General features: G+C 32.6%; 1 protein-coding gene across 6 annotated transcripts in view; it reads right to left on the bottom strand.

Annotated features, from left to right (window-relative positions):
• Positions 1-25,036, bottom strand: part of LOC126741159 (muscle-specific protein 300 kDa-like) — a 221,094-nt gene that overhangs the window by 60,575 nt on the left and 135,483 nt on the right. For 3 of the 6 annotated variants that reach the window (XM_050447499.1, XM_050447501.1, XM_050447500.1), the window contains 2 exons: positions 23,811-23,888; positions 785-21,268 (listed from right to left, as the gene is read on the bottom strand). In XM_050447499.1, coding sequence (XP_050303456.1) covers positions 785-21,268; positions 23,811-23,888 — 20,562 coding nt within the window. The remainder of the gene's footprint in view (positions 1-784; positions 21,269-23,810; positions 23,889-25,036) is intronic. The other 3 variants (XM_050447504.1, XM_050447503.1, XM_050447502.1) reach the window with 3 other exon arrangements.

Raw genomic sequence — 25,036 nt, 5'->3', positions numbered from 1 at the left:
TTTTCGTGCGAAACCTCATAAAATTATTTTGGTCAAAATCATTTTAAAAAAATTGAATATAATTATAAAAATTAACTTATTTGTTATTAATAGTTTGTAAAATGTTTTCATGTAAACTTTGCCTTAAGTGTTTTTACAAAAAGTGGTAAAACCTCTGACCACGCACAATTCATTTTTAAATATTACAAAATTTTATTATTATTTTGTAATTTGATACTTTGTAAATATTTGAAATTTTAGTAATACTTTTGTCACTCAATTTTATAATGACATTGTAGGAACTAATTATCGGATTTTTAATCGAATAATTAAGTTAACCTTTTTCCCAACTGATTTTGGGCCTAAATTATGATATCAACCTTAAAAGTAAAAATTGTCATTTTGTGCTAAAAAAAATTTGATGAAAAAGAAAATGAGTTGTAATAGTAAGATAACCTATAAAATCACAATAAAAATTAAATAAAATGTATAATACTCTATGATCTCTGAATAATAATTATTAAGATTAAATCATAACATAAAGACTTTGAAGATGAAAAAAGAAAAAACTAAAAAGACATGAACTATTCTGTCTTTTTATTTGTCTTTTAGTATTTGGATCTAGTTTGAGAAATATAAAAATGGTAACACCAAAATCCCATTTTAGTATCTATTTTTAGTTTTAGAACCTACGAAAAGTTAGAAAGTCAAAAATATTAGATACAAGCCAATAAGCACAAATCCACAAAGTGACTATACAGACCATGCAAAAAAACTAACGAAATAAAACACACAAACATTTCACCTTTTTGCGTTGTTGTTCGCTGGAGACGGCGAAAGTTATCTCTTCGCACGATGGCTGCATTTGGGGCCCTAATGGAGAAGGATTAGAAGGAGAAGTTGGAACAGGAAATAAGTCATCGTCTGGTGAGTGATTTTGTATATTTTGGTCATTGTCTTGGGAGGAAGTACATTCAAGGTTTTTGATTATCCACAGCTCTTCTGCTTCATCATATATGCTTTTGGAAATCCACCAGTTTTCTAGTGCCATATTTTTAAATAAAATGTTTTCGTCAGTGTGGCTCTTAGAGTCTACATCTTCTTTCGATACTTTTACATCCCGTTCTGGTGTAGGTATAACCTTAATTATCGTTCCGGAATTTTCTGCTTTTTTAAGGATGCTTTCATCTTTTTCTAATTTGGTTTCCGTCAAGTTTTGTGCAAATGGAGAACCTACAGCGTCAACGTAGGTTGTTTTAAAATGCAGTCCGGTTTCTTCTAGTACTTTTGGTAATGATATTTCTTCACTTTGTTTTGTAATCTCTAAAACTTTAGTTGTTTCAGTTAATTTTTCTTTAACTGCTACTTCTGGTGATTTATCTTCCTTTTTAGTTTTCTTATTAGGTGTTTCTACCTCAACTTGACTGCAAACGTTATTTTTTTCTGTAAAACTTAAGTGAACATTATCGTAGGCAATGTCGGTCTTTGAACATTCAATATTTTTCTCTGTAACATCGTCATGTTTTAAAACATTTCTATCAATATGTGCACCACTTGTAGGAAGCCCTGAAATGACTGTATTCACTGGTTTCGGTTCTTTGATTTCCGAATTATCTTGTAACAAAGGAGAGCTGTGCTTATTAGAAGCAGTAGTTTTTGCCCACGTATTTTCGGAAGATGAAATTGTTGGATCGTTTACAGCTGATTCATGTACATTTTCATTAATTCTTTGAGAAATTTCGGTTTCTCCTTTAATAGAAGTTTGTTTAGGTTCGCTATCATTTTCTTCCACATTCTGTTTATTTATAATGTCTGAAATTGGTTCTTCAGTTTCTTCAACGACTGTATTAACAGGTTTGGGCTCCTTAATTGCCAGATTATCTTTTAATAAAAGAGAGCTGTCTCTACTAGGAGCAGCAATTTTTGCCCACGTCATTTCAGAGGATGAAATTACTGTAACATTTTCAACTGATTTATCTAAATGTTCGTTAATTCTTTGAGGAATTTCGGTTTCTCCTTTAATAGAAGTTTCTTTAGGTTCGCTATCATTTTCTTCCACATTCTGTTTATTTATAATATCTGAAGTTGGTTCTTCAGTTTCTTCAACGACTGTATTTACAGGTTTGGGCTCCCAAATTGCCGGATTATCTTTTAATAAAAGAGAGCTGTCTCTACTAGGAGCAGCAATTTTTGCCCACGTCATTTCAGAGGATGAAAATACTGTAACGTTTTCAACTGATTTATCTAAATTTTCGTTAATTCTTTGAGGAATTTCGGTTTCTCCTTTAATAGAAGTTTCTTTAGGTTCGCTATCATTTTCTTCCACATTCTGTTTATTTATAATATCTGAAGTTGGTTCTTCAGTTTCTTCAACGACTGTATTTACAGGTTTGGGCTCCTTAATTGCCGGATTATCTTTTAATAAAAGAGAGCTGTCTCTACTAGGAGCAGCAATTTTTGCCCACGTCATTTGAGAGGATGAAATTACTGTAGCGTTTTCAACTGATTTATCTAAATTTTCGTTAATTCTTTGAGAAATTTCGGTTTTTTCTTTAATAGAGATTTCTTTAGGTTCGCTCACATTTTCTTTAATATTCTGTTTATTTATAATATTTGAAACTGTTTGTTCAGCATTGGGAGAACTTTCGTTACTGTTTTCTTTTCTAGTTGCGTTATGTCTAGGAGATTTTCGTCTTTTCTGTGACTTTTGGAAATCTTCTCCACTTTCTATTTTCTCCTTATTTTTTTCTCTGGGTGTTTCCAACTCAACTTTACTGAATTCATTATTTTTTTCTGTAATATCGTCCTGTTGTAACACATTTGTATCAATATGTGCCCCACTTGGAGGAAGTCCTGAAACGACTGTATTCACAGATTTCAGATCATTAATTGCCGGATTATCTTTTATTAAAATGGAGCTGTCTCTACTAGAAGCGGCAATTTTTGCCCAGGTCATTTCAGAAGATGCAGTTACTGTATCATTAACAACGGATTCATCTAAATCTTCGGTTTCATTTTTAATAAGAATTTCTTTAGACTCGATCACATTTTCTTCAACATTCTGCTTATTTTTAAAATCGAAAGTTTCTTCAGAATTGTGAAAACCTTCATTACTGTTTTCTTTTCTGGTTGCATTATGTCTAGGTGATTTTCGCCTTTTCTGTGACTTTTGGAAATCTTCTACAATTTTTATCTTCTCCTTAGTTTTTTCCTTGGGTGCTTTCACCTCAACTTTACTGAATTCCTTATTTTTTTCTCCAAAACTTAAGTCCACGTTATCATGACAAATCTGTGAATATTCAATATTTTTTTCTGTAATATCGCCCTTCTGCAAAACATTATATGCCCCACTTGTAGAAAGCCCTGAACCAACTGTATTGCCAGGTTTCGGTTCTTTATTTGCCAAATTATCTTTTAATAAAGGAGAGCTGTCCCTACTCGAAGCAGCAATTTTTGCCCACGTCATTTTGAAAGATGAAATAACTGTATCGTTTACAACTGATTCGTCTAAATATTCGTTTATTCTTTGAGGAATTTCGGTTTCTTCTTTAATAGAGATTTCTTCGCTCACAGTTTCTCCAATATTCTGCTTACTTATAATATTTGAAATAGCTTGTTCGGCATTGGGAGAAGTTTCATTACTATTTTCATTTCTGGTTGCGCTATGTCTAGAAGACTTTCTGCTTCTCCGTGACTTTCTTGTATTTTCTACAATTTCTTTGTTCTCCTTAGTTTTTTCCTTGGGAGTTTCCAACTCAACTCTACTGAATTCTGCATTTTTTTGTCTCAAACTTATGTCAACATTATCACGGGAAATATTGGTTTTTGAACATTCAACATTTTTATCTGTGATATCGCTCTTCTTTAAAACATTTGTATCAATATGTGTTCCACTTGGAACGACTGAATTAATAGGTTTAATTTCTTTAGCTGCTGAATAATCTTTTATTAAAGGAGAGTTGTCCCTACTAGAAGCAACAATTTTTGCCCATGTCATTTTCGAAGTTGCGGTATCTTTTACAATTGCTTCATCTAAATTTTGAGTAAGTATTTGAGGATGTTCGGTTTCTTTTGGTTTGCTAACATTTGCTTCCACATTCTGTTCATTTATAACATCTGAAATTATTTCTTTGTCATTAGGAGAACTTTCATTACTACTTTCTTTTCTAGTAGCCTTATATCTAGGAGATTTTCTTCTTTTTCGTGACTTTCTGGAATTTTCTATAACTTTGATCTCCTTTTCTGTGGGCGCAACAATCACAGTTTTAATAGTAGATTCGAGTTGTTCGGTGTGTAAATCTACTTTTTCCAAAGGAGGACTTTTCCTACTACAAGCCGCGATGTCTGCATAGGTAGGTATATTACTGGTCAGTCCTTCCTTAACTAGACTTATGACGTCATTTTCATCGGTGGAAAGATTTTCTATACCCAAAGTATTTTTGCTGTCAGAGGGTTCATTAATCACAGTAGCATTTTCCGTAACATCAAACACTTCTTTTGTTCTCAGTAAATCTTCTGGATGAGGGACAACATCGTTACTGGATTTCTTTGATGTCTTTATTTCCTTTTCTTTAAACATTTTAGTTTTCGGTGATCTCTTTCTGGTTTTAAAAGGCTCTATAAATCTTTCTTCATTTTCTGCCAAATATTTTTCGTTGGATTCTTTTAGTTTAACCTCCAAATCAGTTGAAAAGTAAGAATTCTCTTTTTGAGGCGCCACGAAAAACTCTAGATCTTTAGAACTGTCATCTGTACCTTTAATGTTTACTTGCTTTACATCCGGAATATTAGCTATAGGAGAAGATGGATCTTTTACTAACTTAGGAGAAGAATCTTTTTGTGATTTGGGAGAACAATCTCTATTTTTGGCAGCTATTGTTGCCCACGTTATGGAAGTAGATGGAGTACATATCTCTTTTACCATCTGTTCTTTTTCTTTAACAGTGTTATCTTTTTCCATAGAACTTAACACATTTATAGCTTCCTTGTCATCACCTTTAAAAGGAATTTTATTTGATATAATTTCTTTATAAGACTGTACGTTGTGTTCATCTGAAAACCCAGCACTCAAAATATCAACATGTGTTGCATCAAAAGTTATATTTTTATTAAGTATTATTGGGTCATTCTCTTCCAAACTTTTGGTTTCTGGTATAACCTGTTCAGAAAATACATTAAGCTGCTGTTCATCTTGATAAAGAATGTCATTTTTGTCTTCTTCATCTCGAAGCATCTCTGTAACCCAAATATTGCTAGCATGATCCGGAGGGATCTCTAAGCTTTCTTCTACTTCATCTACCTTTAGTTCACTATATTGCCATAATGGCTCGATAATTAATCCGGTTTGGCACACTGTTGTTGATGCAGTAGGTACAAACTCGATTGCGTCAGGGTTTAACGATGAAGACGCAACTTTGGGGATAAATTCCTGGGCAGTAGCAACAATTTTTTCAAACTGCGATATCGGAACGAATTCTGGAGATGTTGGCGATAAATTGGAAGAAGAAATGGATATCGTTGCACCTAAGCTCATTTTATATTCTTCATCTAATTGATAGTCATCAACTGTCATAATTTCTTCACCGAGTTCTTTTTGTGTAGTTTCTTCTTTCTTGTTTAAATCATTTATTGATTCATATGAAACGTTAGTTAATAAAGCTTCTTCTGCCGGTGTTACGATATTTTCTACTTGGGAAGTATATTTTGTTATCGAATCTAAAATCTCAGCTTTCTTAAAATGTTCAAGGTTATCTGCCAAGGGTATTTCTGTATAGTCAATATTTAAATATTGCACGGGCGTTTTTATGCCTTCCTTATCAGCCTGATCAATTTCTTCTTTATTGGTATCTTTAATGTCGTCCAGTGTGTCACATGTAGTAATTTCTGTATCTTGTTCAGAAGTCTCGTATGATTCTCTCTGTACTTCTTTAAGATCTATGTCGATTTCCTCAGGCTCTTGAATTGCAGTATCATTTAAAAGCAGTTCCTTATCGTACATCTTCTCATACCATTTAGTTTCAGCATCCATTAACTCTGGAAGATAATAATGGATAGCATTGGCTTCCAAATAAAGTGATTCTAATAAAGCAGTCATAGTACAGTCTAAGATTTCTTTACGTGTGTCCTCTTTAACTTCAGCCTGTTTAAAAGTTTCATTGGTATATACAGTATCTGCGGACTCAACTCTTATTAAATCCAAAGAAGCTTGCCCATCATTTTCATGTGATTTTTTCTTTTCAACCACTTTATCTTCTTTCAGATTTTTATCAGGTTCTTGAATTAAAGTAATGTTTGCAGGCAGTTCTTCAGTGCTTATTACTCTTTGCTTTGTGATAAGCTTCTCATACCATTTAGCCTCAGCATCCATTAAAGCTGGAAGATAATAAGACATACGATTGTCTTCAAACTGAATTAATTCAACATGTGGCTTTTTACTTGAATCTGATATCTCAGATACATCCAAGGATAATGCCCTAGATTCGATGTGTTGTTCTTTAGGAATTCTAATTATTTCCTGATACATTACATCTTGCTTCGTCTCGGAAATAAGACTTTGTTTAGTTCCATTCATATTATGTTCGGAAATGTTCATCGTCTCTTTAGGTAGTTCTTTTTTTATTTCGGAGGTAAGTTCCTCGGTCTCTTCAGATTCTGATAGTCTCTCCACAGTTAATGCTTCTCTATATTCCATATTGTGTTCAGGTATTTTCATTAAACCTTGATCTAGAATATTTTCTTCTTCGGAGGTTAGCTTTATATTTGGTATAGAGAATTCCATTTTATCTTTAAGTAAAACCTCTTCCGTCCTTTCGGTAATGATTTTCTCGCTTGATTGTGAAAGTTTTTCCGAATGTAATAACACGTTTTGTTCAAGAATTTTCATTCTTTCATTACGTAGAAATTCTTCCTGTCCCTGATTGCTAGATTCTGATGAGGAGTATAAAGGCAATGCCCAATTTTCCACATTTCGATCAGGAATTTCCATTCTTTCTTTATCTACAATCTCATTATCTTTTTGAAGATTTTTCTCAGGATTTTCAGTTAAAATATCATACGTTGGTAGTTTAGTACTGCTCAATGCTAAACTCTCATGCCACTTCCTTTCAGCATCCATCAATCTTGGTAGGTAATAAGATATTATATGGTCATCTAACTGAATCATTTCAACTTCTAAAGGACTAAGGTTTTCATTTGTTTCTGATATCTCGGGATTACTTTGATGAACATTAGATAACGTGGATGTATCCAAAGGTTCCATGATTTGTTGAGAAATTTCCATGCCCTCCTGACGGAGAACCTGTTCCTTCTTTTCGGGCTCATAAGACAAAGCATTATCTAAGGGCAATTCCTTAATGTTAGGTTCTGATTGTTTTTCACTAAAATGTTCATACCATTCAGATTCAGCATTTACCAAACTGGGAAGATAATAATAAATAACACTGTCTTCCACATAAACCGACTGATATAGATGTTTAAAGTTTCCACCTTCAGCTACCTCCATCCTCTCAGTAAAATTGCTCATAGTTTCTTCAGACAAATTAACTGAACTATCCTTAAAACTGTCAGGTTTCTCATTAGGACTGACGTCAATTTTCTGGTCGATAGTACAGGTCGTAATAGTTGTTGCATCTTCAGATTTTTGAACCGTGTGAACTGATTCAGATGATTTTTTGAAGTCGTCTGCTTTAGACATGTCTGCGACTTCTTGAACTATTTCTTGTGATCTGAAATCTTGAAATCCGTCTTCCCAATCCCATCTAGAAGACTGCTCAACTTGCTCTGAGGTTTCTTCTAAGTCAAATGTGGGAGTGGTCACTATTACTGGCTCATTTAAAGTTAAAGATGATATTTCTAAAATATTTTTTGGTACTTGAGCATTAAAGTGGTTTGGAATTGAAATTAAGGTGTCCTTATTTATAGGCTCTTCAGCGATCTGAAAGCCTTCATCCCAGGTCCAGTCTTTTTTCGTTTCCTCTTGCTTTTTGAGAAATTCAGGCGCATTTTCTGAATCTTCTAAGGCAAGATTTTTTTGCATTTCTTCGCATGAAGTTTCTGGGGGATTGTCTAAAGATTTTTCTTCCTGATCTATCAAAGGTTTCTTAACTTGATTTAACTCTTCATTGGAGTGACTTGAATCTGAGCAAACTTCTAAAGGTATATTTAGAATATGTGGGTCTGTTTCAATATTTGTAACAACCTGTACTTTATCCTGGTTATGGTCATTAAGTTCCAAAAATGTTTTGACATTTTCTTGTGACTCTGAGTTGATTTCCAAAGGAGGGTTTGATTCTACTGTGCTGATATTTGTTGCCATCAGTTTTTCTTTGCCCTGATTTTGGACAATATTAGAATCGGACAATATCTGTCCAATTTCTTGTTCTTTAGGGTTTATCTTAGCACTATTGGAATGTTTATCTTCCTGAACTAACTTCCATTCTGTTTTGTCTTTTAAATTATTTATCACATATGTGGGATCAATTGTTAAGTTTTCATCGATTTTATTAGATTCAATACTCTGAAGTGAATTAAAATCTTCTAAAGAAATGCTTACATTATGTGGCTCTGTTGGTTCATTGAGTTTAATAACATGTTTTTCTTTATCAGGATTTTGGTTAATATTAGATTCCAAATATGTCTCTAAAACTTTAAAATCTATCTTAGGGTTAATGGAAAATTGGCTTTCCTGAAGTAATTTTATTTCAGATTTGTCTTTTAAGTTATTTATCACACTTGTGGGTTCCGTTAATAAGTTTTCGTTGACTGGATTTTCTTCATTATTGCTCTCTCCAAAATATTCTTCTATTGTTTTTATAGTTTCCGTTTCCAATGGTTCTTTTAAATCAGAACATTCTGATATTTTTACCTGTGTAGACGATACACTTAATAGCTCATCAGGCACTTCACTGTCCAAAATAGTTGCTGGTTTCTCTTGCTTATAATCTTTTAGAGAAGCTTCTGTCGAAGGTGCTTTAATTTTTTCTTCTTGGATTGTTGGTTCAACAGTTTTAGGAGATTCAAGTGCCACAACACTGGCATATTTTCTCAATTTATGGTCATTTTTAATTACGTCTAAATCTCCTGGGACTTTTGCAGCCACCTCAAACATAACACATCCAGCATTTTCAGATGTCTCGACTATTTCGGAATTGGTCGTAGATTGCGCAATGTTTTCTCTCTTAGGTACGAATTCTATTGCCTCATCTTTAGGTATTTCTTCCTTTAAACTTTTCCCTTTTGACTTTTTCTTTTTGGTTTTCTTTACCGAGACTTTTTCTACATTTATATTAATTTCTGTATCTTCAATTTCAGGAAGTATGTTCTTTTCAGGAGTTTTATGTTCGGATTGAATTTCAAGTATTTCATTTTCTGTAGTTACTGATGAAATTGCATCCAAGCCCACTGATATTTGGCTTTTCGCTAATATCTCTTGCGCTCTAGAGCTTATTTCATTTCCTTCTTTATCATCACTTTTCGGAATTTCAGAAGCCACAACACTCGCGTATCTTCTCAACTTTTTGTCGCGTTTTGATTCAAACAAATCTGATTGGATTTGCTTAGTCTCAGGCTCAACTGGTATAACAAGGTTCTGATTAAATATTGAACTAGAATCAACACTTTCAGATCTCTCAACCAATGTGGCATTGGACTTAGATTGCTCAAGATTTTGTTCAATAGGCATCGGTTCTATTATCTCTTCCTTAGATTTTGTTAGTGCTTCTTTTGAACATTTGTTTTTTCGTTTCTTTTTCGATTTCTTTCCTGGCAGTTCAGCTTCTTGGTGTTCAACACTTGGAGTTTTCAATTCTTCTAAATTTAGAAAACTGTCTAAACTTTTATCTGCTTCAATTAATTCCTGATTGGAAGTAATATATTCCGATTGGTTTTCAAGGTCTATTGATTCATAATTACTTTTAGAAGGTTCAGATGCTACAACGCTAGCATATCTTCTCAACGTTTTGTCCTTTTCCGATGTGGAAGTGATACATTGTGGAATAAATTCAGCATTTTCATCCCTACTCAAAGGCTCTATGGCTTCCTTTTTAGGTAGTACTTGCTCTTCTTTTATGCGTTTGTGTTTTTTCTTTCTTGATTTTTTCTGTGACAGTTCAGCCTCGTGTAGTTCTAAATCAATATTTTCTGTTTTATGTAATTCCGCTTTCAAAGTAATAGGTTCGCACTGGATTTCTAGATGTTCTATAGGTACATTATCAGATTTTGACGCATAATTATTAGTATCACTTTGAATTTTTGGTACTATCTCATCGAAATTTACTGTTGAGATTTGGCATCTTATTGCCTCTTCTTCCACATCTTCTTGAGCCATATCTACTTCCCTTTCTTCTTCTACAGCTACGGATTCTATTGCTTCCCGTGCTGCCGGTTTTTCATAGTCATTTTCAGAAGATTCAGATGCTACAACACTAGCATATCGCCTCAACGTTTTGTCACTTCTTGCGGGTAAATCTGACTGGATTAAGTCTTTAGGAGTTACATCTTCGGATTGGATTTCTAAGTCCTCTGTAGGTACTGTATCAGACACTGAAACACTATCGGTATTACTTTTATCTTTTGGTTTTATCTCATCAAAACAAACTGTTATTATTTCATCGCTCTTTACTTCTGTGATGATATCCTCTTCTCCTTTTAGAGCTATAGATTCTATTGTTTCCCGTTCTGCAGGTTCTTTATAGTTACTTTCAGGACATTCAGACGCTACAACACTAGCATATCGCCTCAACGTTTTGTCACTTTTTGTTGCGAGTAAGTCCGACTGGATTAAGTTTTCAGGTCTGAATACATTATCTTTAGGTTGAGCTGTTTCTTCTTTTACTTTTTTGTTTTCAGGTTTTTTCTTTTTAGATTTTTTCTCAGACAGTTCAATTAATTGCGACTCGGAAGACATAGTGCAGACTTTCTCTGATTTTATCGCTATAGATGGTTTTGCTTCCGGTGCTGCCGATTCTTTATTAACACTTTCAGCATGCGCAGACCCTAACACACTAGAATATAGTCTCAACGTTTTGTCACTTTTTATAGCGGGCATATCTGATTGGATTACACCTTCACCAGGCTCCTTACATATAATACATTCTTGCTCAGATGTTGGTATGAAATCAGCATTTCCAGATGCAGATTCTGTGGTATCCTCTGTATCTTTTGAAGGTTTTTCTTCTAAGCGTTTACCTTTTTGTTTTTTCTTTTTCGATTTTTTCTCTGACAGTCCAGTTAATTCTGGTTTGAGAGTTGTTTGTTCTAATTGATTTTCTAAGTCTTCTGCAGGTAGTTTATCAGATATTGAATCATAAATATTGGTGTCACTTTTAATTTTTGGTGTTATCTCGTCAAAACAAACTGTTAATATTTCACTTCTTGCTACTTCTTCGGCTTTTACCGGAATCAAAGTGCTGACTCTATCTTCTTCTTCTACATATTCTATTGTTTCCCGCGCTGCCGTTTCCTTAAAATCACGTTCAAGAGGTTCAGATGCTACAACACTAGCATATCGCCTTAATGTTTTATCACTTTTTGTTGCAACTAAATCTGAATCAATTACATTCTTCTCATGCTGTTCAAATATAACACATTCTTGCTCAGATATTGGGGCGGATTCAGCATCTTCAGATATTTCGAACACATTAATATTTGCATTGAATTCCCAAATGTTTTTACTGATAGCTGAAAGCTCGATGGCTTGGTCTTTATGTTTTGATGGTTCTTCTTTTGAACGTTTGTGTTTTGGCTTTTTCTTTTTCGATTTTTTCCCTGACAGGTCAATTAATTCTTGTTTGGGAGCGATTTGCTCGGTTTGGATTTCAAAGTCTTCTGTGGGTATTGTAACAAATATTGAAGCATAACTGTCAGTATCATTTTTAATTGTTGGGGCTATCTCATCAAAACAATCTGTTAATATTTCACCTCTCGCCACTTCTTCGACATCTCCTTGATCAATAGTGCTAATTTCTTTTTCTGCCTTTGATGCTACAAATTCTACAATTTCACTTGTTGACTCTTTATAATTACTTTCAAGAGGATCAGACGCTACAACACTAGCATATCGTCTTAATGTTTTGTCACTTTTGGCTGCGTGTAGATCTGATTGGATTACGTTTTTATCGGGCTCCTCACATATAGCACATTCTTGCTCAGGTATTGAAATAAATGCATCATTTTCAGACCTTTCAACCATATCTATATTTCTTGGAAATTCTTCAATATTTTTATTTATAGGTTCTACGGCTTCATGTCGTGGTGGTTCTTCTTTAAAATGTTTATGTTTCGGTTTTTTCTTTTTCGATTTTTTCTCAGGCAGTTCAGTTAATTCCGGTTTGAGGGTATTATGTCCGGATTGGATTTCAAAGCCTTCTGTAGGTACTGTATCAGACATTAAAGCACTATTAAGGCACTCCTCTTCTTTTATATCTATCGATTCAATTAGTTTCAGTGCTGTTCGTTCTTCATCACTTTTAGAAGGTCCAGATGCTACAATACTAGCATATCGCCTCAAAGTTGGTTCACTTCTTGCTGTGGGTGAATCTGATTGGATTATGCTTTTATCAGGCTCTTCACATATAACAAATTCTTGCTCAAATATTGGAATTGATTCATCATCTTCAGTTCTTTGCATCATTTTGATATTTGTTGTAAATTGACTAATATTTTCATTCCTAGGTAAAGTTTCTACAGCTTCGTCTTTGGATTGTGCTGGGTCTCCTTTTGGATGCTTGTGTTTTGGTTTTTTCTTTTTAGATTTTTTCTTTAGTTGCGTTTCACCTTCTCTTAATTCAAGACTTGCAGTTTTTGATTCATCTTCTACATTACTACACTTTTCTAGTACTATATCATTAGTTTTAAGTAATTCTGGTTTGGAATTGATGTATTCGGGCTGTGTTTCTGGACACACTGTAGATACTTCCTCAGATTTTAGAGTATAATTATCACCTTCAGTTTTCACCACTTCTTTATCTCCTTGAGTCGTGGTGCCTATTTCTTCTCCTTTTATAGGTATACATTCTATTTCTTTTGGTACTCTCGGTTCTTCAAATTCACTTTTAGGAGGTTCCGACGACACAACACTGGCATATCTTCTCAATTTTTTATTACTTTTTGGTACGGGTAAATCGGCCTGAATTTGGTTATTTTCAGCCTCCAATAATACACAAGTCTGTTTTTGATCAAATATTGGGATGGATTCAGTATTTTTAGAACTTTCACTCAATTTAGGACTAAGTAAAGATTTTTCCGCATTATCATTGGGTTTCTGTATCTCTTCTTTTAAGCTTTTCTTTTTTGGTTTTTTCTTTTTGTTTGTTTTTCTTGCGGGTTCAACTTCTTCTAGCAAAAACAATTCTTTTTTGAGAGTTATGTGTTCGGATGGGATTTCTAGATCTTCTGTAGGTATTTTGTCCTGACTTGAATTATCTTTAATTTCTTCTGAAATTTCTTCAAAACTTGTGGTTGATATTTTACTAGGCATTTCTACTTTGACTGATTGTACTTCATAATCAATCTGAGAAGGTTCAGAGGCGACAACACTAGCATATCTTCTTAATTTTTTCTCACTTTTCGATACCGGTAATTCTGATTGGATTTGTTTTCTTTCAGGCATATTATGTTTTTCCTCTACTATTGGGATTGGTTTTGCTGCCTCTTCTTTAAAGTTTTTGTTTTTTGGTTTTTTCTTTTTGATTTCTTTTCTGGATCCTTCTACATTTGTGTATCTTTCTGTAAGTTCATTCTCTGTTAGAAGTAATTCCTTTTTGAAAACGACTTGTTGCGATTCAATTTCAAGGTCTTTGGTAGGTAATTTATCACTTTGTACCCCAACGTTATTAATGTTGTCTGTTGTCATTTCACTCTTTGTAATTTCTATATCAACAGTTTTTTGGGCTTTAGAGCTTATTTGTTCTGTTTCTTTCATAGGTAAAGATTCTATTGCTTCCCATGCTGTCGGTTCATCGTCATTTGTAGGAGGTTCTGACGCCACAACACTAGCATATCTTCTTAATTTTTTGTTACTTTTCGATAAAGGTAATTCTGATTGGATTTGTTTTGTCTCAGGCTTACCCAATTTTTCCTCCAATATTGATATTGATTCCATTGGCTCATTTTTAGGTTTTTCTGCCTCTTCTTTTAAATTTCTATTTTTTGATTTTTTCTTTTTGATTTTTTTTCCGGGTAGTTCTAATTCTTTTGGTTTAACATTTGTGGTGTTTAGTTCTGCTTCAATTTTGCAATTTTCTTCAAATTTAGTATCTGTTAGACCTAAATCCTCTTCGAGAGTGATTTGTTGTGATTGCATTCCGAAATCTTTTGTAGCTAATTCAACGGTTTCTTGAGCTTCTTCTTTCTTAGGTATAACTTTCAATGCTGTCGATTGATTGTAATCACTTTTCGAAGGTTCACATGCCACAACGCTCGCATATCTTCTAGTTTTCTGATCACTTGTTGACTCATCTTTAATTTTTGTTAGTTCTTCTTTAATTTCAATATTTAGAGTTGTTAATTCTCCCACACTTTCACTTTTTGGTATTTCTACTTCAATAAATTCCAGATTTTCGAAGCCTACTTCCTCTTCTTTTGTTAGAGGTTCAGATTCTTTTACTTCAACTATAGGTTTTGTCAGTTCTTCTTTTATTTCAATATTTGTAGTTTTTAGTTTTTCAACGATTCCACTTTTCAGTATTTCTACTTCGACAATTTTTTGATCCTTTGAGCCTACTTCTTCCTCCTTTGTTACAGGTACAGATTCTGTTACTTCAACTTTAGGTTTCGTTAGTTTTTCTTTTATTTCAATATCTGCAGTTTTTAATTCCTTGACAATTTCTTGATCTTCGGAGCTTATTTCTTCTTTTGTTATACGTATAAATGATGTTTCTTCATCTTTAGATTTTAATAATTCATCTCTTATTTCGGTATTTGTAGTTTGTACTTCTTCAACAATTTCACTTCTTGGCATTTCTTCTTCCATAAATAGCTGATCTTCGGAGCCTATTTCCTCTAATTTCGTTATCGGTGAAGATTCTGTTACTTCATCTTTAGGCTTAGTTAATTCTTCTTTTATGTCAATATCTGTATCCTTTAACTCATTGACAATTTCCTGATCTGTCGAACGCGCTGGTTCTCTTTCTTCTTTTGTTAGAGGTATAGATTCTTCTACTTCAACTATAGGTTTTGTTGATTCTTCTTTCATTTCAATATTTGAAGTTTTTAATTCCTCGACAACTTCACTTGTCGATAATTCTACTTCCACAATTTCCTGATCTTCGGAGTTTACTTTCTCTACTTTTAATATAAATACAGATTCTGTTACTTCACCTTTAGGTTTTGTTAGTTCCTCTTTTACTTCAATATCTTTAGTTTTAAATTCTTGAACAATTTCCGTTTTTGGTGTTTCTAATTCCATAATTTGCTGATCTTCGGAGCCTATTTCCTCTGCTTTCGTTATAGGTACAGATTCTGTTAATTCATCTTTAGGTTTGGTTAATTCTTCTTTTATTTCAATAATTGTAGTCTTTAACTCTTTGGCAATTTCCTGATCTGTCGAACGTACTTCACCTTCTTCTTCTTTTGTTAAAGGTACAGATTCTTTTACTTCAACTATGGGTTTTATTGATTCTTCTTTCATTTGAATATTTGAAGTTTTTAATTCTTCAACAATTTCACTTTTCGATAATTCTACTTCCACAATTTCCCAATCTTCGGAGTTTACTTTCTCTACTTTTGTTATAAATACAGATTCTGTTACTCCACCTTTAGGGTTTGTTAGTTCCTCTTTTAAAGCAATATCTTTAGTTTTAAATTCTTGAACAATTTCACTTTTTGGTGTTTCTAATTCCATAATTTGCTGATCATCGGAGCCTATTTCCACTACTTTCGTTATAGGTACAGATTCTGTTACTTCATCTTTAGGTTTGGTTAATTCTTCTTTTATTTCAATATTTGTAGTCTTAAACTCTTCGACAATTTCCTGATCTGTCGAACGTACTTCTCTTTTTTCTTCTTTTGATAGAGGTACAGATTCTTTTACTTCAACAATACTTTTTATTAATTCTTCTTTCGTTTCCATATTTGAAGTTTTTAATTCTTCAACAATTTCACTTTTCGATATATCTTCTTCCACAATTTCCTGATCTTCAGAGCATACTTTCTCTACTTTTGTTATAGATATAGATTCTGCTACTTCACCTTTAGGTTTTGTTAGTTCCTCTTTTACTTCAATATCTTTAGTTTTAAATTCTTGAACAAGTTCACTTGTTGTTTCTAATTCCATAATTTGCTGATCTCCGGAGCCTACTTCCTCTACCATCTTTATAGGTACAGATTCTGCTACTTCAACTGCAGGTTTAATTAATTCTTCCTTTACTTCAATATCTGTAATTCTTATTTCTTCAACAGTTTCGCTTTGCGGTATTTCTACTTCCACTATATCCTGAGCTAAGAAGCCTACTTCTTCTTTTGTAGTACGTATAGACTCAGTTACTTCATCTTTAGCGACGAAACGTACTTCTTCTTCGTGTTTGGTTACAGGTACAGATTCTTTTACTTCAACTATGGGTTTTGTTGATTCTTCTTTTATTTCAATGTTTGAAGTTTTTAATACTTTAACAATTTCACTTCTCGATAATTCTACGTCTACAATTTCCTGATCTTCGGAGCCCACTTTCTGTACTGTTGTTATAGATACAGATTCTGTTACCTTAGGTTTTGATATTTCTTCTTTCACTTCAATATCTGTAGTTCTTGATTCTTCAACAATTTCACTTTTTGATGTTTGTAATTCCAAAATATGCTGATCTTCGGATCCTACTTTCTCTATTTTCGTTATAGGTACAGATTCTGCTGTCTCAAGTGTAGGTTTTGTTAGTTCTTCCTTTATTTCAATATTTGCGGTCTTTAGCTCTTCGATAACTTCCTGATCTTTCGAACGTATTTCTTCTTCTATCGTTACAGGTATAGGTTTTTTTACTTCAATTATTGGTTTTGTTGATTCTTCTTTTATTTCAATACAAGTTTTTCGTTCTGCTACATTTTCATTTTCTAGTTGAGTTAATTCTTTTTGAAGAATTGTTTGTTCCGGTTGAATTTTAAGCTTCATTGTAGGCAGTTCTACGTATTTTAAAGTGTCGTCTGTAATCTCATCGAACCGTTCTGTCGATCTTTCCGTTTTTGTCACTTCGAATTCGATATCTTCTTTAGCTGCAGAGCTTATTTCATCTTTCACAGATATAGATTCTATTTTGTTATCTTTAGGTTCTGGTAGTTCAACTTTTAAACTTTTACCCTTCGATTTTCTCTTTTTGATTTTTTTCCCCGAGACTTCTGATTCTTCCTGTTTAATATTTGTGGTTTTTGGCTCTTCTTCTCCTTTTTTGTAAATTTCTGTGCCTTCATTTTCTGGTTTAAGTAATTCTTTTTTAAGAGCGATGTCCTTTGATTGGGTTTCAAATTCTTCTGTAGTAACTTCTTTTTCAATATCTACCAACTCTTGTGACATAAAGCTTACTTTTTCTTTGATAGATATATCATCATCTTCTTTAGGTTTTTCTGGTAAAGTAGGTTTTGCCTCTCTCAAAGTTTTATTTTTTCGGTTTTTCTTTTTGGATTTCTTACCTAATACTTCAGGTTCTGTTATTTTAATATTTGTAATTATTGATTCTTCTATATTTTTGCCGCTTTGTGGACCTTTAGTTTCCGTCTGAAGTAGTTCCTTGTTAATATTGATGTCTTCGTCTTGAATTCTTGGATATTCTATGGATATTTCATCATATTTTGATGTAATATTATTAGCAGAATCTTCAGTTTTGACCGAAATCTCTTCATAACTTTTTCTTGATATTTGAATTTCTGTCGTTTCTACTTTCTGGACAGATGTGAGAGTTATCGAATTTTCTTGATCTTTTTTATAGTTGATTTCCGTCAATTCTTCATGATCGTTTGTTTTGTTGGTTCCTTTCATTTGCAAATAAGTAAATTCTTCCGAAGCATCTACATCTTGTGATAATTTAACTTCCTCCAAATTATATTCCATATTTTTTTCTAAATCATCCGATATTTTGTCAGTAGTATAAGGGTCAGAATACAGTATTAAATCATGTTGCATTTTAAAATTTACTTTTTTAGGTCGATTTTTAACCGATCCAAAGATAGCCGGGTCTATATCGATTTTTTCAAACTTTTCATTGCGTTTTTTGACAGAGCCAAATATTACTTGTTCCACATAGTCTTCTTTGGACTCAACAATATTACTTTCTTTAGCTTTATCTGTTTCATTACTTCTTTGTTTCACCTCACATGTTTCACTCACTTCTTTGTTATCTTCAACAAGTATCTCTTTTGAATAAATTTGAGAGGTACGGGTATCTTCAATATTCTGAATTAAATCGATATCGTCATTTGAGGCTTCTAATTTTAGTTCAATATTTATTTCATCTTGAGTTTGAATCTCATTATTTACTGGATTGAGTTTAATATCTCTATCTAAAACTATCTGCTTTGATTCCTGGCTACTTAACATTCCTGTAACGTTGTTACTTATAATTTCTTCATTCAAAAATGACATTGTTGAGGTAATTTCGGTGACATTTGATGTAATATTTTTTTCACTTTCAGCTACAAAATGTTCTATATGACTTTCATCGGTTAAAGTATGAGATTTGTTAAAAACATCATTATCAATCTTGAGATTTTCTATAATGGCAAGAGGTGTCTCGGAGGAAAGCTGCTCTAGAGCTTGTTTTTGAGTAGAAATAGCAGAAACGTCAATAATTCCTTCAGTAGGCACACTAGTAGACTCAGTTATGTGATGTGTGAGAGATTCTTCACCTAAAACTTGGTTTAAGTTACTATCCCCTGGTAATGGAACTTCGATAGATGTACTAACAACTTCTTCATTCATTTGTAAATTATCTTCTTGAGGTGAATTTTCCTCGTTTTCTTTTTTATTTGAGTCAATTTCTATTTGAATGACTGATGTTTGTTCTGCTGTATGTTTGGTTTCAACTAATTTATCTTCTGTTAAAATATTGCTTTCTTTATTAATCATGGTTTCTTCTTTAATTTCTTTCTCTTTATTAATGATGTGGGTAATAGGAGTTTCGTTGAACTCCATTTTTAGTGTTATGATCGGTTTCGTACGAACTTCTTCGTGCGTTATAAATGTTAATTTATTCACAGATTTTAAGTCGTTGGTCTTACTATCTTTTGTTTTTACTGCGAGGCTATTATTTTTCTTAAGTTTTTTACTTGTTTCATTAGAAAACTTGTTATTTTCTTTATTACTAGTATTACTAGTTTTAGTTTTAGTGGATAAATTGATACTGCTGTTTTCATTTTCACTAGCAGTTTTCGAACATTTGTTTTCATTTATTAATGTGTGGGTTTTCGACAAATGGTCTTTGTCATTAAGTTTTATTTCACTTAAAGAAATCTTTTCTTTACGTTTCTTCTCTTTTGCCAATTTAGTTTTAGTAATTGACTTACTAGATTGTACTTTTTTGGAAGTTTCTACAGATTCGTTTGGACAATTTACAGATAACAAATTGTCAATAATTTCAAAATGAGACTGTTTTTCTGAAGGCAACTGGTCTTTGGAACTCCCTTCTGGTTTATTATTAATATTTGCATTTAAGCTTAAATCTTTTTTAATTTTAGGTTTATTTTTATCAGAGTTATTAATTGTTGAAGTCTGGTTGGGCTCAGGCTCCATTATAATTGTTTTTTCTTTAGTGTCGTTATTTTTTAAACGTTTCCCCTTTCTTTTCTTTTTGGAAACATTTGATATTGGCTCTATAGTTTTTACTGCATTTGATCCTTTTTCAGTATCTTTTGGGGCTGCATTGCCATGTGTTATTTCTTTAGCAACATTTAGTGTTTTTCCATTGTTTTCAATTATTATTGTATGTTGTTCTATTGAATTAGGTGAAGTAAGCTCAAAAGAGTCTTGATCACGCTCAGCAACTATTAAGGGTTCTTTCTTAACATTCAGTGGCATTTCCTTACATTCTTCAATAGAAATAATGTCTTTTGTCTTTGGGTTTTTATACTGAGATGTATTTATGTTAATATTGCGTGGCATTTCTTCGGTGTTCTCTGCCTGATTTAAATTATTCGTTCGTACGATCGTTTTTGTCGCTTTATCAATAACCCCTGCATCTTTCGAAAAAGAACGAGGGGTACGTTCACCCAAAATGTGTTCTTTCTGTGACTTAAACGAGTCTTCAAGCGTAGAAGATTCATTTTGGGTCGAAATTTGGGTTATACTGGATGGCTGAGATCCTTTTAGCGTCACAATTTGTGCATAAGAGTAGGGTTCTGGGCTGGTTTTTACTATAAATGAGGACTGTTTTGGCAGTTCTTCTTTAAAATTATGATCGACTTCTACCGAGGAAAAGAACTGTTGTGATTTTTCCATACAAGAAAAGGCTGGTTTATCAGTAGGTTCAGTTGAAGAAGAGGATTTCGCAAACTTGTCTGCAGAACATGACCAGCTATCATTGTATGCGGAGTTGGGTTTAAATAGGTCCTGTTCGTGATAAGTATAATTTGAGAAAAAATGTTCATTGGAAGGATGAACACCGTAACATTCTAAAGAGGGTTCAATTAAAAATTGATGGTTAAAAGTTTTATGTTGAGCAGGGTGATCAGTGAATTCGCTGCCTTTTAACATTATTGGTGCGTTAGTATTCTCTCGTTGATCGAGTTCTGTTATTTTCGAATCTATTTTTGTTAATTGAGCTTGAGTGTTATCGCTATAGGGTTTCATTGAGTGACGTTGATTTCTTAAAACATCCGCATATGTTTGTGATTGTTTACCTAATCCTAATACATTTATTTCCGACGCAGTCTTATTATCGTTCAAATGTATGGTTTGTGGAACACTTTTAGAATTGTCGGATTGAGAAGGAGCATCTTGTTCTTTAATTGAAAGTGTTTTATTTGAATGTCTTATAACTTCAGGCATTGCTGGATTTTTAGAAGCATTAATTACCGCTGTATTATGTTTATTTAAGTTTTTATTTGACGTGTTGGAGTCAACTCCAGTTGAGTCTGGTTTAACTGATAATTTTGTCAACGCGTTAGTCGTTGTTTTCGCCCTTTTAGGGTTTAAATCCTGATGGTCCATTGTTGGCATGACCAAATATTCACTTGCTAAGTCCTTGGTAGATAAAATGGGATTCAACCGGTTCTGGGCAGTTATTTGGGCATAACTGATTCTATCTTCAACTGAAGGTTGGTCCACAGCATAGGGATCCATGCATCTTATTAGAGCTTGCAGTTGTCCGATTTTTGCCTAATTAATTAAACCAAATTTTATTCACAATGTTATGTATCGTCCGCATTATGGGGGCCAATTATGTCAAAGTATCAATAGTCATAGTCAGGGAATGAAGTCGAAATAGGGGTTTGGGAGGACTTAAAAGAAATCGAATTTTACATTTAGAGAGGCGGATCAGAAATTGCCGCACCATCTTTTAAGATCTGCTTAATTTGATCCACGCGAGTAGACAGGGTGTTTTGTAAAATTCGCGATTTTTCTTTGTAAGTCTACGGAAATGGAATGGAAAGGAATGCAGCAAAAATTGAGATAAACAAATAAAAAATAAACTTATTGGCAAATCATATAATCATATTTAATAAACTGCATAGATTTTTCAAACAATCTGATAAAACTTAATTATGAATAAAATCATATTCGAATAATTTTCCTATTCTTCGGTTTTTTTTAAAGCAATATCAGATCGTTCTATTGGGCCTAAAAAACCGTTCAAATCATTTGAAGAAAAGAAAATAGGTGTAACAATGTTTTTGCAGTGTGTGTTAAAATGTTGAACGATTTTCAAAGCCTCCAAGACGTGTTATAACTAAACAATAAATTTAGCAAACCACAAAAAAAAAACTCAAAAATATGCTGTAAGCGTGCGTCTTAATACATGTCTCTAAATATGTCCCAAGATAGTAATAAAAAAATTTCGGATATGATTTTGCTGAATTACGTTCTGAGCATTTCGAAACTGATTAAATCCAGAAAAATCATATTCAAAACCTAAGTAACGTGTGGACATTTCTGTCTGAAGTGTTATAAATGTGACCACAAAAACTGACTGGTATTAGTGTGATAAGCGTAAATGGCAAACTACAAGCGTTAAAATGATAATAAAATTTTTCGGAGCGAGTAATAATTAAAAATTATTAGTAATAAAGAGGCTTAATTACCACTCGCCCACCAGAAACTAAAAAGAAAAATGAACCATTGAAAAGCCCGAAATAAGAAATAATTTCCCCGCTGCCGGAACAAAAGACGGGATTTAAGGGTAATGTTGTAACGTGGAAACACCTTGATGACTATTGACACTTTGACAAGCCGGTTTTCTTTTCATCAAAATGTTTCCAAATAAGTCTCATTGAGAACTAGTATTATTTTATAGTAGAGACTAATTAAAAAGTTTAAAGGCAACATTTTTGAAGCTTTCATTGAGCTTATTTATTGTAACTTCCCTAAATTAAATAAAAATCGAGTTGCGAACTTTTCTTTTAATTAAAAATCAGAGAGGCTTAAACAAATTCTGTAAAAAGCCATCTTTATTAAAAAAACTTATAATAAATTTGGAAACGTTTTAAATAAATGAAATATTCAGGAAAGTACTTTTGTTTTGACAATTTTTTTTAGATAATTCTATTATGAGAACTTCAATTCTAGCCTAAGACCCTTCAATTTTGTTTCATTAAATTTTAAATATTTTCTATTTCTTATAGAGACGTTTAGCATTACTATTGCTGCATTGTGCATTTTGACTCAACTAGGTAGCCCAGGAAATAACTTATTCCAAGCTCTGGACCTGGCTTCATTCACTTAATAAAACTCTTTCATATTAAAAAAACTATTTTAAATAAAAATACATTTTACTTTTAGAAGTTTAGAGCTTGCTAAGTAATTTAGGGTTACCTAGTTTATGGAAAAGGCATGTCTTTGAAGTGATAATCCTATCTTGGGAGTGGAGGAAATATTATGTTGTGTGAAGGTTTATACGCCGAAGCAACGAAGATCTTGAATACAGAAATCAATGCGTATAGATTGCATTTGCCCTCTCAGTGGCAAGCGCAAGTTAGGAATAGGAAAATGATTGTCGTTCTCTCTTAACGCTTTATATATGAATTTCTCTTGCATGTTAATGCATGGATATTTCGACACTCAAGATAGAATTTAGCCGGGCGTGTATAAAAGTACTCCTCAAAATAAAATGTTAAATGTAGAATTTTTTAAAAGTGATGCATCAGGGTGAAATTTCTCAAAAATCCGTTTACCGAAATACAAAGTTACAACAAAATTTAAAAAAATAGTCTTATAACCCAATAAAATATCAAACCCTTTTTTTAAATTTCATTTTAATCATGAGATATTTAATATGAAATAATTACTTTCTATTTTTCTGTTCTGACTTACTATCTGATAAATTATTTACAAAGTTTCCCTGTATACGATATACCAGTATTACTATATAATAACAATGGTAACTTTTCATGGTTCTTATTCTAATCAGCGTTCTTAAATTTTGTATACATGTCACTTATAAATATTTCTTCATTTGTTGTCATTTTCAGTATTCATTATTTCTGATAATGATCCAAAATGCATCACTTTTTAAAGAGAAAAAACATTATTTCCTGTATTAGACTTTCCTACATCCCTCTCGAATATTACACCAAAAATGTGTTTAGATCGTTGATATTTTAAAATCCAAGTTTGTATATTCTTTAATATTTCTAAGAACCATGCCCTATCCATATAGTCCATGCAAACACTTTTTAGTACATTTAGTCAACACGCTTCTTACCTCTTGATCTGTTAAAGCCCCATCTGGATCATTTGGCTTATAGTTGGGGGCTGATGCCGTCCTTAGTTGCTGCTCAACCTGAAAAGGTTTTGGTATCTATATCAGAGGAACGGTACTAATACATAGAAAACCGTTACAGTTACAAAAACAGTTACGTCAGAGATGCAATTCTGCTCCTGATGGTTATTAGAAATCAATTTACATTTTTGGTATGTTTCTCTAATTATCGGAAATACAAGGTGTTTTATAAAAAGTGTCCGACCGAAATTTGTACATTTCAAAAGCCACTGATTACAGAATTATTTTTCAGTTCTACAAATTGGCTGTTTGGAAGTCTTAGCTACGGGTCTCGATATATTATTTATTTTATCTTAATGCAGTATCATCCCAATTTTTTTAAATTATTTGCATGAATTGAATTGTAGATGTTGGCGAGGAAAGCCATAAAAATATAGTAAAATCCGAACGAAAAAAATACAATGTAACTCATTGAGAATCACTAACTAGAAAAAAAAACTTAAATTAATATTTTGTTTACCTTGAGTTAACTTTTTTCTATTTTGTAAGAGAGTGGTAAGAAATTATTGATCGACGTTTGGCTTTTATAATATCCTCATGTTTTAATTCAGTTTTTTGAGAACGAAGAAAAAAAGTTTTCTTAAAAAGTTCATATTTAACATGAAATACTGCAACTATGCTCTTGAAATTGAAAAGTCGTATGAAAATCCTAAAAACACCAATATAAAAGCTTTTTGTATTTAAATTATATTTGTACAATTACATTTTTTTAAATTAAATATTTTTTGTAACTGTAACCGTTCTCGATACAGTAATACTGTTCCATTAAGCATAAGCCATCATACACATTTATCTATCTTCTGTACAGCACTTATGTAAAACTTTTACACATTACATAAACAAAATAATAATGTTATTCAAAGTGATTCAAAAGTAAGCGTCTAAGAACCTTTAAAAAGCCTATAGTCTGGAAATTCTTCCTAAGAGCGGAGCACCCCCAAATTAGGTTTTTTCGCAACTTTTACAGCATTTGTTACTTTTGTAGACAAAAAGACAAGAAGGAAGGCTAAGGGTTTAATTGCCCCCTTTTCTTACATTTTTATTTTATTAATATTTTAGCACTTTATTAATATTTGGTACTTTTTACATAAATACACATTCTCTTTATTATCGTACGAGAAAATAAATTTTGGAAAATTAAAGAAAGT

The sequence above is a fragment of the Anthonomus grandis genome, chromosome 10 (assembly GCF_022605725.1).
Source record: "Anthonomus grandis grandis chromosome 10, icAntGran1.3, whole genome shotgun sequence".
In the NCBI taxonomy this organism is placed as follows: domain Eukaryota; kingdom Metazoa; phylum Arthropoda; class Insecta; order Coleoptera; family Curculionidae; genus Anthonomus; species Anthonomus grandis.
This window is presented reverse-complemented; position numbering and strand designations above follow the sequence as displayed.